The sequence below is a fragment of the Hyalella azteca genome, unplaced genomic scaffold (genome assembly GCF_000764305.2).
Source record: "Hyalella azteca isolate HAZT.00-mixed unplaced genomic scaffold, Hazt_2.0.2 contig10909, whole genome shotgun sequence".
In the NCBI taxonomy this organism is placed as follows: domain Eukaryota; kingdom Metazoa; phylum Arthropoda; class Malacostraca; order Amphipoda; family Hyalellidae; genus Hyalella; species Hyalella azteca.
In genome coordinates this window covers 12,807-28,647 of record NW_025940928.1, presented here as the reverse complement: position 1 = coordinate 28,647, position 15,841 = coordinate 12,807, and the positions used below count along the sequence as shown (strand labels likewise).

The 15,841-nt window shown below is 40.0% G+C and overlaps 2 protein-coding genes across 2 annotated transcripts; one reads left to right on the top strand and one right to left on the bottom strand.

Moving 5' to 3' along the window:
• The first annotated feature begins 22 nt into the window (after positions 1-22).
• Positions 23-7,935, top strand: LOC108674332 (N6-adenosine-methyltransferase non-catalytic subunit-like). Its single transcript, XM_018162271.2, has 7 exons — positions 23-2,017; positions 2,381-2,548; positions 2,857-3,000; positions 3,609-3,815; positions 4,598-4,783; positions 5,032-5,204; positions 5,719-7,935. Exons 1-7 carry the CDS (start codon positions 1,328-1,330, stop codon positions 5,957-5,959), a joined length of 1,809 nt encoding a protein of 602 aa, XP_018017760.1. The 5' UTR covers positions 23-1,327; the 3' UTR covers positions 5,960-7,935.
• LOC108674330 (beta-1,3-galactosyltransferase 5) lies at positions 7,699-15,643 on the bottom strand. The gene is made up of 10 exons (XM_047882627.1): positions 15,629-15,643; positions 14,507-14,550; positions 13,603-13,738; positions 13,086-13,227; positions 12,481-12,591; positions 11,818-11,882; positions 11,279-11,430; positions 9,890-9,991; positions 9,259-9,357; positions 7,699-8,716 (listed from the first exon to the last, which is right to left on the bottom strand). The coding sequence occupies exons 1-10, from the start codon at positions 15,641-15,643 to the stop codon at positions 8,611-8,613; spliced, it is 972 nt and encodes a 323-aa protein (XP_047738583.1). The 3' UTR covers positions 7,699-8,610.
• Between the last annotated feature and the right edge of the window lie 198 nt (positions 15,644-15,841).

Genomic DNA, 15,841 nt, shown 5'->3' with positions numbered 1-15,841 from the left:
TGAAAATTATTAGTTGACGTGTAAAGCTTAATGACTCCTCTGAAAAATCAATTTATTCTTTAGATAGAAAATAGGATGGTAAAAACGCCACTTCATTTTCAACTTGTGAAACAAATCAGCGTGACAGTTCGTGGTCCTCAGGGTGACGCCTTGGCATCTAAGGGACGTTGTGCTGTCCCTGGGACTCCCTAGCACCTTAAATTTATTGCAGCTCAACATGTGCAACATTTATTTAAAGCTCAACATGTGTGACATGAACATTGATGAAAGCTCAACAGACGCAATCGGCCACATGTGCGATTATCTTTGTTTCAATCGCCCTTAACACTCTATAGATTATGTGAAGACAGCAAACATGTTTTGTTCTTCATTGATTAATCTTTCATTTCTTAGATTTTCGCGTCGTCAATCCAGATGCAGCTTCTTATTCTTGATTTAAAAAATTTGTGCCGTTAGGTATAGGTATTCCATTTCCCACGCTCGAATTCAACACTTTTTAAGCTTCAGGATCAGTTTTATTTAATTTGCACGATTGAACTACATGTACTGGAATATGACTGTGATTTCCGAACACCCTGTTTGTTTGACGCGTGTCTAAGCTCCTCTGAAGTCCTCTTCACGTTAGGTATTTTCCTGATTTCCGTAAGTACATTTTGAAGTATCTGACTACGGATCTCGGTTGTTTGGTTGTTTTGTAGGCCTGAAACCTTACTTTTCTCTGATTCTTTGGCGCGGTTGGCTGACGTCTCTTTCATGCGATTTCTTGGAGGAGTGACTTCGTTTGTATTGCTGTACAAGTGTTCTCTCTAATGCTACACTTCTTTGAGATGCTAACGCTGCTCCTTTGTTGCTAGTTACAGCGGCCGGGCCTCTTGAAATCTACCGCCGCTGGTGGAATAATTTGAGAAGTTTGCTAAAATTGAGACTTTCTGACTTGCTGGTGATGCTTTTTTTAACATCCTGTGCTAAATAGCTTGATAACTGACTACTAATGTTGAAACTACCTGTACTAGTATGTAATTGGGTTAATATCTCCCGACTTGTATTGAACTATAATTTTTAAAATTATGGCGGAATCAAGTATGAATTATTGTTTTCAACATCTCTTAATTTTAGCCAATTGAAAGTTTAATTATGTTGAAAACTATTGAATCGTCTTTTTGAATTTCAGGACATATATAATAATTCATGATGATCAATTGCTTAATTATGATGATTAATCATGAGGAATGAAAATATTGACGGGGTTAATATAATGGGACTTGCTTGAATTTTTTTCGCCATTTAGGTTCTTGTTCTCTGTTAAGTCAATCTAGGAAATTCGAGAATGGACTCAGATTGCACCTCCGCGGAAATATCCAAGCCCTCTAGTGTCACCGTGATGCCCTCAGCACCAGTTCTCGTTGAGGAGCAGCCTGAACCTGCCCTTAGAAGCGACCCTCTCGCTACCCTCGCGTCCGTAGCATCAAATCCTGGAAATCCTACAAACCTTGAGGACAATTATCTCCCTCCCCACGATAATTGTCCTAGTAAATCTTCGGCCAGCGAGACTCAGAATGACTGTGTGAGTTTGTCTTCCGACACCAAGTTTAGCAGCTCAGAAGATATTAATATAAAGCTGGAAGGCTCAATTGTGTCGCCGTCAATGGTCACTTCTATGCCGGCGGCGGTGTCTTCAAACGCGTCCAGTACTGATGGCCTCTACTGCGGTGCCATGGCAGAAGCTACGGTAACTTCAAAACCTATAACAAATGTGTCGTCACAATCCCCAGCAACGTTCGAGGTGACCGCCTCAAACTCTGCCATGACTACGCCTTCGTTGAAAGAAGTTGCTGCTCTCACGAACAAGCCTGCAGATAATTCCCCGGCTGCCGATTCTGTGAAAGCTTCCAATGCTGTTGAACATAAATTATCTGATTCCAGCGCGACAAGAGACTCGAGTGTCCTTGGAGGCGTCGGCAAAATGAAAGAACTCAGAGAGAGAGCCAAGCTCCGGCGGCAACTCGTCGCCCAGCAAGTGAGTCCATCAGGAGGCGCCATACTTATTGCAACTTCGGTTTATTATGTTCGAAATTTGGTCCTTGGTTTGGTTCATTGTATACTTCGCAACTTTGATTTCTCAGCTTTCAAATGATAAGAGAGCTTAAATTCATGGTCATTTGTATGACTTATGTTCCATTAGTTTATTCTTAATTTTCAAAGCCTTCCCATTTTTGAATCTTCACGATACTCAGTTATTCTCACTGTTTGAATAATAACGTTTCAATATTTCTCGAATTTTAATTTTCGCTAACACATTAATTGTTGTTAATCTGTTTTCCGCCACATATGCAACAATATTCCTACTGAGTTATAAGCTTTGTATTGCCTCTGGTCCCAGCTAGGCGTGTGGTGCCCGGACCGTCTGGGCGAGGCGCTGGGCAACGTCCCGTCGGGAGGAGGTTCTTCGGATGAACTGCAGCAGCGCGGCAGCCGATCTCACCGCCGCCACCACGCCGCCAACAAACACACTGTCGCACTCTACACCGACTCCACTACCTTCCTTAAAGTCAGTTCACTACTCGTGTCACCTTCCTTAAAAATTCTGTTCTGCTGACTTAGCCACTGCAGCATCTTCCTCTGACGTTAATTAGATTCAATCATCAATTTTCTCACAGTTTTAAAAGTCTGGTTAATTCCAGTCACTTCTTGTTGTTACACCATCTGCGCGATACTGTCATGTTGAGGTGTTTCAAATATATAAATTGGTAGTCATTTATAATATTTTCTGATTTCTATCTCTATCATTCAGAATCAATACTAAAATAACAATCGAGGTTTGTAGTGATTGTAATTAGTATGTCGGTTTGTTGACAGGGAACACAGTCCGCGAACCCCCACAACGACTACTGCCAACACTTCGTGGACACCGGCCACCGGCCACAGAACTTCATCAGAGACGTCGGTCTTGCTGATCGTTTTGAAGAATACCCCAAACTGAGGGAGCTCATCAAGCTCAAGGTTGCTTTAGTATCTTGGCTCCTCTAATTTAGTAATAATAGTAGAGGTGTCAACGGTAATTAAGCCACTAGACTTGTCGCCGATTCTAGACATCGCAGAATTTTCACGACTTGTTGCGGGTCTCGAACTTTCAAAATCACTGCTACAATTCTGCTGTACTTAACCGCCCGGCCACCTTGCCGATTTTGACAAGAACTGTCGCTGGTTGCTGGGATCGAAACCACAACTCACTGTTCCAATCTTGGTATTCTGAACCGTTTCATCCTGCCCCTGCGATTTGACAAATAAATCTTCATATCGGTTCTGTATGGTCTCCGATATTACATATTCATAATTATTTCCAGTTGATAAATAGCAGGCGGTCTTCCACCATGAACATTAGATTTATCTTCTAAAATTCGAATCAGAAGCCCTAATATCAGTTAATGCTTTATGGCTAAGGCATTCTTGATTTGCATAATTTCAACCAAGGATTTTTAAGATTGCTAGAAAAAATAGTAAAATAAAATAAACCATGAAGAACATAAATTTAATTGTAAATCATATTGCATCAGATAGATAATTGCTAGTCAATATAATTTGTAAAGGTTCGTTAACATTTGTCTCAGGACGACTTGATAGCAGCTACCGCGAGTCCGCCGAGTTACCTGAAGGCGGACCTGCACCACTTCCCGCTGACGTCCCTACAGTGCGTGTTCGACGTGATCCTGGTAGAGCCGCCCCTGGAGGAGTACCAGCACACCGCCCCTGGACACGCCTCCGCTCTCGGAGGATTCTGGGACTGGAATCAAATACGCGAGCTGGATATTGCACAGGTGGGATAATCAGGGCTTTATTTGTTGTAAATAATTTCATGTTAGAATTTTGACTAGAGCGTCAGGCGAGATATTATCGACACTTTCGAGACATTGGTCTCTCTCTTGTTGTGGTATCACGGTAACGCCCTAATATGTGTATCCTGAGAAGGCTAAGTTATAAGACGTAACTCAATGGAGGAAGGCTGTCTAGCTCCGTCAAGCTCCGGCACAGCCAGTTAAACTACTGTCTCGGTAGAGCTCCTCCGGCGCGTACTGTTTTATCGGTAATATACTGCAGAGCCCCGCGATCAGATGTGTTACACGTAAATACTGCTTAGAATGATAATAAATACTTAGTGTATAATAATACTCAGTGTATCGTGATGCGCTCATTTCCCCTCTGCACTTTGGATGTTACCATTCCTGGTATGTCCAGATCATCACTTCAATGCTTTATTGAGGTTAGCATAACTACGTATAAAGTGACAATGATTATTAGTGAACTCATAGAAAAACAACACCTGACCCCAACGAGTTTTCGCTAAATTCAATCTAAGTTCTAAACTATTTTCCAGACTTTAACGGATTCTTGAGATCCTGGTAACATGAAATCCCTTCACTCTTCTTGAACAAAAGTTGTGACGCGAATTCCCTGATAATTTCTGCATTCAATGGCAGCTTTCGTGTAGTTTATAATCTGTAAATACAAATTGTAGTTTATTTTATGATTGAGATTTTATATTTGAACGTTAGCAGTAAAATGTTAGAATGAGAAGTATTGTTAACTGCCTGCGTCTCAGGTGGCGGCGCCTCGCAGCTTCATCTTCCTGTGGGTGGGGTCGTCCGAGGGCTTGGATGAAGGCCGGCGCTGCCTGCGCTCCTGGGGCTTCAGGCGCTGCGAGGACATCTGCTGGATTCGCTCCAACGCCTCCTGCCCTGGACACGCTAAGAACCTCGACCATAAAGCTGTCTTCCAGAGAACTAAGGTGCTCCTTACATTTATTCTAGGCACTAAAATAAATTTATGTTTAATTTAACCATAATTTATTTATTGTGTGAACAGTAACTCATAATGAATTTATTATTGAGCTGCCGGAATATGTCAAGATTTTCGTTGCTCAGCGAGGTTCTTCAACTCCAATTTTAGTCTCAAATTTTTTTTTTCCCGATCAACTTATTTATACTAGAGCTAATTTATTTTTCCGGATCAACTTGGAAATGTTTTACCACGCAGGAGCACTGCCTGATGGGCATCAAAGGCACTGTGAGGCGCAGCACGGACGGCGATTTTATCCACGCCAACGTTGACATCGACCTCATCATCACGGAGGAGAGCAGCGCTGGCACGCTTGATAAACCCGTCGAGATATTCCACATCATCGAACATTTCTGCCTCGGCAAGAGGAGGTCTGTGCTACATTGCAGGATCCAAGCATCTTCTTAGGCTTGGCTTTATATTTGATTGTTGCTTAATAGTTGTTTCTTAATGGGCCAGGTTTGTGTCTAGTCGTGTTCATATAGATATTTTTGTTGGGTTATTTGCTTTCTGGTATGTTGCCGCCATCAGGATTATTTATTCCGGTGCTATGTGGTGTATATATTTTGCTTTATTCATATTCTGTTTTATCATTCAGATAAATGTTAATTCTATTCTGCAAACGATCGACTAGTCCAGATAATAACAAATGACAATGTGTAATGACAGTTCAGGATTACAATTAATACGGAGGCAAGGCTTCACGGATTGGTTTCTAAAGGTTCTATTCAATGTTATTCCACTTAAAAATAACTAATAAGATCAATTGTTCGGGTCTACGCGGATTCTCTCTGCTTATTTTCCTTCCACCCTAAATGCTGCTCTGGCGGAGGCGTTTCGTTCACCTACCAAATACCGAATACAAAGTATTTTTTTTCCGCGCAGACTGCACCTGTTCGGCCGCGACCCAAGCATCCGGCCAGGCTGGCTCACCGTAGGCCCCGACTTGAGCAGCAGTAATTTCGACCCTGGCCTTTACTCGTCCTTCTTCAACCCCGACGCTGGCGGGAGCTTGACGACGGGCTGCACAGACCGCATCGAGGCCCTCAGGCCCAAGTCGCCCCCTCCTAAGGCGGGGGGCAAGGTCAGGGGCGCGTACATCCGTGGCAGAGGTAGAGGCAGATGATCTCAGGCCGAATCTGCTACTGACGAAACTTGAAAGTTATTTTATGAAACTTATTTTAATTTAGTGTATTTTTTCCAACCTTGAAGTGTTCAAGCCTTCCCTCGAAGAAGGGAAGGGACTCAAAACTACATATTTTTATATTAATTTATGATCTTATTAAATCTAATATTTGAAAAGCTATGTCAGATTTTTTTCTGCTTATGCACTTAGCTTCATAATAATAAACGGTCGTTTTGTACATAACTGCTTTTCGACATTTTCTGATCAGCATTAATTGTCTTAGTGTTCTTCCTATGGCTGTGGTCCCAAACTAGTACGCGACCGGAGCGGGATTCTCTGGTGGGTGTACGTCGACAATTTTAGAGTATGAACAATTGTAATTAATTTTTATTTATTTCACAGAAATGTTGTGTAGAACTCAAGATAATATGACAACGATTTGCGACTGTTATTACTCTCCACCGGCCTGGTTCTAGCTGACCACTAATGAATTCAATCAGAATACTCATCTAATTCCCTAATTATTAGCGCCTTCAGCAGAATTAAGGGCAGCGAATATTTCATATTAGCCGCAATATTATTCGGTAGTATGTGACTTATACCCGGTGATACACTACGACTGTCCAGGACCTCCGAGACTCGAATATTATTAAAGGCAGCGTTTCCTCCCGTGTATGTTGTATTGCGGGCAAGCAACCTCTGCTTAAGCTTGAAGTTTCACCTTCATTGTACACGCGTCGTATGGAGCAATATTGTCGGGTGAAATGTGTACCTATGCATTTTGCGTGGCATATTTGACTCTGATTGAGACATCGTTGATATTCCTGTAATTGATTGCATGGTGAAGTCATGCGTTAGGTTGACTTACTATTTCATACGTTTTGTAATTCTGTATTTTTGCATTGTTGTAGAAGATTCGCAGCAAACGAAAACGAGAACTAATTTATTGTGATGGTGGTTCCGAAGCCCCAAGCTACCGATAAATAAATACCTTTACAGCTAATACCCTCGTTCTGTAGAAGTCCTCACGGGAGGCTTTCACTGCGTCCTCAATTTGAACTTCGTACGTAGCTCGCCTTGTTTACAATACAATAATTACTGCAAGCTTTTAAGAAATTTCCTTGAAAATGACGGACGTGTTTAGGAGGCTGTTTCAGTGGTAATTGGGGCTTTTGATGATTGTCCTTTGGTAATTCAGTCACGTACTTAAATTTGTTCTCATTTGCACCACGCGTCGCAGTTGTTTAGGTAATTTTTTCTTTACTACGCCGACAACGAATCCTGATCCTTCGATTATTTAGTATTTGCTGGACGCACCCTACTTAATGTGGTAGGTAATGTACATAATGCTGTATAAATACTTGTTTATCGAGTACATAAGCTAGTATTAGCGTGCTCATATTAAGATGTTCTAATAATTATTATATAATTAATTAATTATCTTTCATCGTAGGACATTTTGTGTTGTCAACGAATTCTCATGATTTGTCTGGGAAGTTTTATTCATTTTCGGATCTTTACTCCAAGTCGAAAGTCCGTTGGTCTTCACTCGGATCTACTGTAGTCTCCACTTTTCTTTTTAAATTATTATAAACTTGACTTGCCATTTACCATTGAAAAATGCTAGTTTATAGATGACCTAGCTTTTTACGGTTATATGGGAAAACAATTTTAGTTTGCAATTGGTTCAACTTTCCCGACATTAAGTGTTATTGGCATTAAAAATTAAATTTGTTAAGCATAAATTTTATTAATATTAAAAAATGTATAGAAGATAAAAAATGAAATCGGTGATCGTTCGAATATATTGTTCATAAGAATAATACTACTGAACTTTAACCTAACACTGGGATGAGTTAGCCAAGTGGCCCGCAAGTTTGAAAATGATCGAGCAAGTTGATATGACTTACATTAAAGTTGTTATGTACCTAATGATTGAAACGTGGAATTCAATACAATCTTTATGTTCCCCCTGATTGACTCTTTATTTCCTCCCTGAGTCAAATTATGAACTGACATGGAACTCGTAAATTTGTCTCTCCTCAGCCAAACTTTTGTATTCCGGTTGATATCAAATATGATAGTTTTGGCGTTCAGGCATATACCTTCATAGGGCAAAACTGCAGTTATTTTTCTTGTTAAAATACAAGCTGGTGGCATATTTAACAGGTTTTTGCTCAACATGGCCCAAACAAGAACAATTCTTAAATCTAAAAGGGGGAGTCGTATGTTATTAGCCTGCCTCCCATCCCTGCCTGTATAATCGTAAATACTTGAATACTAGGACGAGTAATAAATCTGCTTAATTGATGATTAGATAGAAAAGAAATACTCCACATTTGTTATGAGTAGCTTGCAGATGGATTTTGGAATTATTAACTAATTTTTACAGATGCTAAATTTTTGTTACCCAGAACAGTTCTGATAATTCATTCTGATCAAAAATTTTCCCACTGACGGTCACTGCTAACTAACGTGCCTTGAGAAATAAATAGCATCGATGGCTGCGGGTATATCCGTAAAGTTTTTGATAAAAGGGTATGCGGTCAGTTTAATCAGTTGTATCCATTAAACTTTAAATTCAAATTTAATCGGTTTAATCCAATAAACGGTCAGTTTAATCTATTCAAAATTTCTAGTGGGCCAGAGGATCAGCTCTGGTCCAGCGTTACGTTGTGACGCTCGAGTAACATCCTCCACACCTGCGAGCCCGTCAGCCGGCCCCCCTCCAGGTCGCGGTCCAGCTCCAGTGTCAGCCTGAACAACGGTCGATAAAACGTATATTGTTAGTTCTGTTGAGGATTTGTGAGAATACGGCTATATTTTGTTGTGAATGATGGCATGTTTATGTTGTTCTTTAGGTGCTCGAAATAAACTTTGGTAGTAAGGTTCAATAGCTAGTTCTCTCTATATAGATTAAATCACATTGAAGTGTATATATCCTGTATATTTTGTGTTAGTCCTGTTTATAAATACTTTAATTAAACATCTTCTGGCTCGTTAATTAGTAACCTCGTCTCGCATGGTTACCTAAGAAACTATGACGACCAGCAAATTACCTTCGTAGAGGACCTTACTTCGGGGAGAATGAAACATCCACTGAAGCAACGTCCTGCTATTGGTTGGGAACAAAAACCGACCGAGAGACGAGTGTGGCGGGATTTTTGAAACAACAACAAAAAAAGAAGAGCTTATAAACCGTCCTTTCTGTGAGCTTATCGGTAGTTATTGAATGTATTGCTTGAGTAACATTGCAACAAAGTCCCTACTTTGTATCTTACACGTGCGTCAGAGCTCACCTGATGCCGGCGATGAAGAGCAGTGCCCGGTCGTGCGCGTGTAGCGCGTACTGCCACGGCACCGGGGGGTGCATGTGCGCAATACGCAGCCCCGCCGCCCTGAGTAAACGCTTGATCTTGTGAGGCTACAGGCTAATAAGTATTGTGGTGAAATACGGAGTTGTGTGACATGTTATAGAAGAATATTATGCTACTGTATGAACGTGGTGTGACACGTTATGTTTGAATTGTGCTGCACTATTTGGAAGTGGTATGACACGTTACAGATTAATTATGACGCTGTGTGGAAGTGGTGTGACGAGATAGGTATAAAAGAATTATGCTGCAGTATGGAAGTGGTATGACACGTTATTGAAAAATGTATCAATTTATAGAAGTAATATTCTTGTCTTGATGATCACGACTATTTCTGACTCTCTTTGCACATTTGCAGCTGATCCGAGATTGAAAATGTTTTTTATGAACATAAGCGAGTGCAATAATAAATTTCACTGAGGCTCAACCGACGTCAAAAATTAACAATATTTTACTTTGTTGAGACTCGCGCCTGCAACTAGTTTGAGAAATAAATAATTAACCCTTTATAGGGAGTAAAAAAAGACAATTTTGGCCGTGTACGACATGAACTCACCGAGCAAGTATGCCAGTGACGAAGACATCTTCAACTCTGATGTAGGTGCTCGTGGCCGCGGCCTCCATCAGGGCTGGCACTGCAGTTGTGGGCACCAAGTACCTGACGTGTATATTATCGCTACTTTAAAGTCTGTATTTGAGGGAAAAGGTTAACTTATCCTATTAGTTAGTTTCCCTCAAAGTTATCCTATTAGTTTGCTACTTTTTTTTTGATCACGATTTGCGAGGAATGATTTGGAGTTACAATTTGCTAGTGATGATCAAAAACCGACGCATCACATTTACGAGGTATGCTTCGAAGATGAAGCACCATATTTACAAGTGATACTCCGAAAAGGAAGTATCACATTTATGAGTGATGCCCTAAAAAAAAGCATCACATTTACTAGTGATGTTATAAAAATGAAGTACCTGTATCACATTCACGAGTGATGCCACAAAAATATGAAGTCAGATTCTGAACTTGAGCCATATCGTATTGGCCTGTTGCAGTTAGGTAGGTTTTATGTCTTTGATTCGTAATCGAGTTTGATTCATCCTCCTATGATTAAAAAATAATTTGTAGGTTTTACAGCACGTCAATCACATTTGAAATTGAATTTTTTTGTCACTTCATTCTAAATTGTATCAATTTAAAACAAGAGAAAGTTTATTCACAACAGCATGCCTAATTATTCTAGAGCTTTGCCACAATTTTTTTCGATTATTCATTCACTCAGAGAAATGAGAGGTATTTCCTAAGAATAATGAAGCACTTTTTTCCCTTGTTTGGGTCATTCAGACCCAACTTCACCCGGTAAAAGGGCGTATCAGTCTACGTTCTCTCTTTGCGCGAGCAGTGAGTAGATTTGCGTCTCTATTTGGGCACTTGACCGATTCGTTTTCTGAGTGTAAAGTGGGAAAATTAATATGCCCTTGCGATTCTCAACATGCATTTTTTTCTGCCAGTTTTAGGCAGGTTTTGGTTGCGATATGAAAATATTCTTATTCAATCTCAATTTTTCAGATTCCAGGATTAGACTGAAAAAACTGAATTGTGCCCGTCTTCTTAAAATATCTCAGCGTCACCGTATTAAGCCATTCTTCGTGTGTGAGTGAAACTCAATAAATGAATATATTTTTTTGTTACATTTATTCTATACTATTCTATTTTTTCGTGCTCTTTTTATATTTTCTCGTTATTTTATCATTTCGAGGGAACTTCAGCACGCTGGAACATTCCTGATCTCATGTGTCGCGTCACTAGATATTAAATTATCAAACTCAAATCTCATGGATCATTGGCGTGAACTACCCGTGATACTGACCGCTGAACAGTCTTATTAACTCTCCAATCTTGTGTCAAGATACCAACATCAAGTTGTGTTGATAAGGCCCCCGTCCTCACCCAACTCCATGACAGTAAGGCGGGTACGTAGGCAGGCGCCACTCGGCCGCAGAGACGCCGAACTGATAAGAGTTGTTGTCAACCGCCCTGGCGCGCAGCGAGATCTTGTCGCAGAGCACCACGCAGTGGGCTCCTGTACATCGCTTCGTGCTCTGTCCGATGAATTATCTTTATTTAGCCGTATTTGGTTCAATATAATTTACTTATAATCGTTATTGAATGCGGATAAACTGGCACTGACTATAGTCCTACATAAATTTTCTATGAAACTTTTGATTCATACGTAGCCACGTTCATATATTGACTGTAAGAGTGACTATTATACCAAAAATGATCAATGAATTCGATATTTTTTCATCACATCGCGCAGAGATGTGCTAAAATGCGCATGGTATGGAAGAATTTATTTATGAATGAGAATAATGTTGAAATATATTTGAAAAATTTATCTATACTAGACTAATGGTCAATGAAATTTGGCGATGGCTGTCCATGAAACTGAACAGATATTTTCCTCATTTTCTGTGTCCTTATTTTACCTCGCGTAGGTCCGGGTTGTCCGTGAACGTTGGCATATGCAATGCAGCTTCAGGCTCGGTGGATCCTGGGTAAAGCAGAAGTAAGTATTTACCCATTAAGGGGTAAGTGCATTTTGAGTGCATAGCGTGCATGTCACTCACACAATGAAGAATAATTAAAGAAACTGTTGGACATATAATTTCCGAAAGGTTTTTTTCCTGTTGAGTTCACGTGTACGTTCAATCGAGAGGATGAGAAATTTGTTTAGAAACTTTAAAACTAGTGACTCAGAAGTCACTTTTAATTTAAAAGTCGCCGTGAATTTTGAATTCGACGGAAGTTTGGAAGTCGACGTAACACATGCAACTGAGCAACGCCACGCGGTTTCGCTCATCCGTCGTAATATGGCATTTGATTTTACATTTGGCGTGAGATAATTTTCAGGCTTCGCATCATAATTCTCTCATTTTTTTTGCACCTTCATTTAGAAGTCGAGAGTTTCAATAGTCAACGCCTCTCCTGGATCGGACTAATTCAACTTTTGCCGTAACACTGCATTTACCCAGTATGTTCTAACTGAACCATAGAAAATACAATAAATTACTACCGTTATATAAAAAATTACATTAATAAATATGAAACATCAAAAAAATGTCAAAAATAAATTGGATGCGTGTAAAGACCTGCGTAATGGAGGAGGTATTCACTGAGGGCGAAGACATTGACGCTCACATCGTCGTCCGTCTTGAGGATCCAAGGCGCCTGTGCGCAGTGCTGCGCCCCCCACCAAATACCTGGACGCAGGTGCAAATTTTACGCATTCATTTAATCACAAGCGAGCACTATAGTAATGGGCTTCACAATGATAAATAAACTGGTTTTTGACAGTGACCAGTACTTTATCAGTCACTATTTATTTCTTGGTGCAAAGTGTGATTAAACTTTATGCCTTATTTTGTTTGTGCTAAAATGTTTTTTAAACAAACTTTTAGCTGATGCTCCACAGTTAAACTGTTGCTGAGAATGGGAACTGACTACGCTGGCTTCAATGGAAATGCGGACTGATTGTAATGATTGTAATGCCGGGGTTACAAAAGACTAAAAGCACATTTATTGTAGGCGAAAATCACTCTAGTTTGTGATCAAGTGAATTCATTATTTCTGGTCGGCTATAAATGTGTACACCACCAGTGGGTGGAGACTGAGGCGTTGCCTCATCTCCCAGGGACTTGAGGCTGAGGTTGCCGCCTCACCTGCCAGGGACTTGAGGCTGAGATTGCCGCCTCACCTGCCAGGGACTTGAGGCTGAGGTTGTTGTAGGTGTCCAGGAAATCTGCCTGCACGATGTCCCTGAAGGCGAGGCTCTCCCTCACCAGCGCTCGCTGCGCCCGCGCGGATGTGGTTCCCCCCACAACGAACACCGAAGCGATCTGTCAACCACACGTCGAAACGTTGACATTCTATATTATATTGAATATTTTATTCTTATTCTGTGCTGACATTTCGTGGTAATTTGACCCTTACAAAATTTCTTGCGACTTAAGCTATTAAACTTTTAAAAGGAAGCCATCGAAAAAAATTAACTAGTTGAAATCAATGGAAGATATTCGAAATATCATGATCGACTTTTGAACCTTTGAAAAAATGACTTTGAACCAAAATCATCATTAGTTTCTCCTAGTAATTCGCCAAGCAGACCTGAGATCTTCTATACACTCGCCTGTTTCACCTCCTCGCTCTGAGTTAACACTGATTCGCTGGTAATATTTTCTTCATTTGTCTGTACACAAATGAACGATTCTTACCCCAGTTAGCCGCACAACTCTGGGGTCGGCCCAAGTGGCGCGGACGTTCTGGCGCTCCCGAAAGTTCCTCACCGCGGAACTCACGACCGCCACGGCCACAAGTCCCCTCAGTCCCGGTCTGTCGTCTGATTTAAAACTGGGATAATTTGTAACGCAAAAATTATTTTGTGTTACTAATTGCCCCAAAATAACTCAATTATTATTTGGGGCAATGAATGTTCTACTGAATGTTTTGTTATTCGCTTGATGCTTTTATTTTTTATGTTTTAGTGCATTGAAACTTTCAAGATGTCCGATATAAAGCTTTACTCAGAACATCAGGTTTGCAGGAGGATAATAGCTGTATTTTTCATATGAAGCTTGAAGCATCGAATTTCTACGAATTCACTCTGGTGGAATTGATTCTTGATGAGTTAAATCATTCAAGAGCATTGCGTATATGTCACTCACACAATGAAGAATAATTAATGTCCTAGTTAATGATGACCGTAATAATGGTGTCCGCATCATTACCGTAAACATTCAGGATATTAAACTATAACAAATTGTATGGAAGTACCCAAGGTGGTTTAGCCTGAAAATTTCGTTATTTTCATTTGAGATATTCAGTATAGATCCTAATTTCGTGTTATTTTAATGATGCCTAAAAGGCTGCTCATCCCTCACAAACTCAACAGGTTCAAGTAACAGTTAGTGGAAAATAATTAGTAAAAATTTTCATATTCCAGCGAGTCCAATGTTGAAAGGTTTGACCAGGGAGTTGTGCTATTTTTATAGTCTATTCATAAATATTTCTTTATTCTATGCTAGTTTATACTATTGTATGATTTAATAAAGATCGAGAGCAATTTTTCTATTCTAAGTTGATTATTCAAGAACTGCATTAATATATTAATCACCTCACCTGATTTTTTGGACCAGAAATTGAGTTGTGGGTTGGGATGTATGCTGACGTTCCGTATGCCATCGCTACTGGCGAGTTTCTTGCAAAAATTCCCTTCTTTTATGAGAAAATGAAAGCTCTGTGGTGCACGTTTCAAAATTTTCTCATTTCCAGATGTTAAATGATAATTTTCAAGATGATTCAAGGGTAACGATGAATAACTTGTATCGAGAAAACTCTTCGCTCTATCAAAATGCGTCTTGTTAGTCTGAAGATTTGTTGGTGGTAAACCAAAAGTCAATTTTGTTTTCAAGTTAACATTTTCTGAAATTCGGTTGTTGCTATTGGTTAACTTTCTTATGACAGTTAAAATGAGGAAGCAATTAATGAAACCAAATGCGCACACAATAAATCTCAGCGAAATTTTGTTTTGTCCGTAGAGCTTGAAAATTGAGCAAGATTGATGATCGTTGATACTCTCGAATTTCATCCTCGAGTTCGAATAGGAAAGGAATCGTGCAAGTAAACAAGCTATGCATACAGGTTCTCTAAAGGGACTAATTGTTCGTATGTTTTCTTAACATTTCCCAAATTTTTAACCCTCAGAATGTTTGTCATTCATCTCTTATTAAGTCGCATAATTGTAACTGTAAACGTTCAAATAATTCTGTACTTCATTTTCTATTAATGTATTTCATTTTCTGTTGGTATTATACGAGTCTTCAAAGTAACTTTAAAAAAATTGGGGGCTGAAAATTAAGTAAGTGACTGTAACTTCAAATTTTTCAATGGTCCAGCGATTTTTAAGTAAAAACAGACGATAACAGACAAGCTGGCAGCGAACGCTGGCGTTATCTCACGACGTTGACGGCAAACTGAGTTCACTCGAGCTTCGGTCGGCGCAGCGCAGCCCAGAGAGCCGATGTTACCACACAGCAGCCGCCATCAGAGTTCCGTTACTCGATGGTTTGCTACGTAAATCACAAGCGCATCGGTGCTTGGCTACGACGATTGATGGAGTAAAGGCGTGGATGCCAGCTGCTGCAACTTGTTCAGATGTAATAACTTTGCTTGTGGGGATTAGGAATGGTTGAGGCAGGCGCCCAAAGTTCATTCAAATAGTCCACATATTCATGTCATTACGCAGATATCATTCATCGTATTCATGCCATTCCGCACATGTTATTCAACACAGTCATACAATTCCACACAAATCATTCCACGGTCACGTCATTCATGCCATTACACGGACAGAATTCTGTCAGTTCCCGCATGAAATCCTGCAATCCTGCTCGTAAGAATAATTTTTTTAATTTCTCATTCATTCAAGATAAATTAGTAACTATTAATAAGATT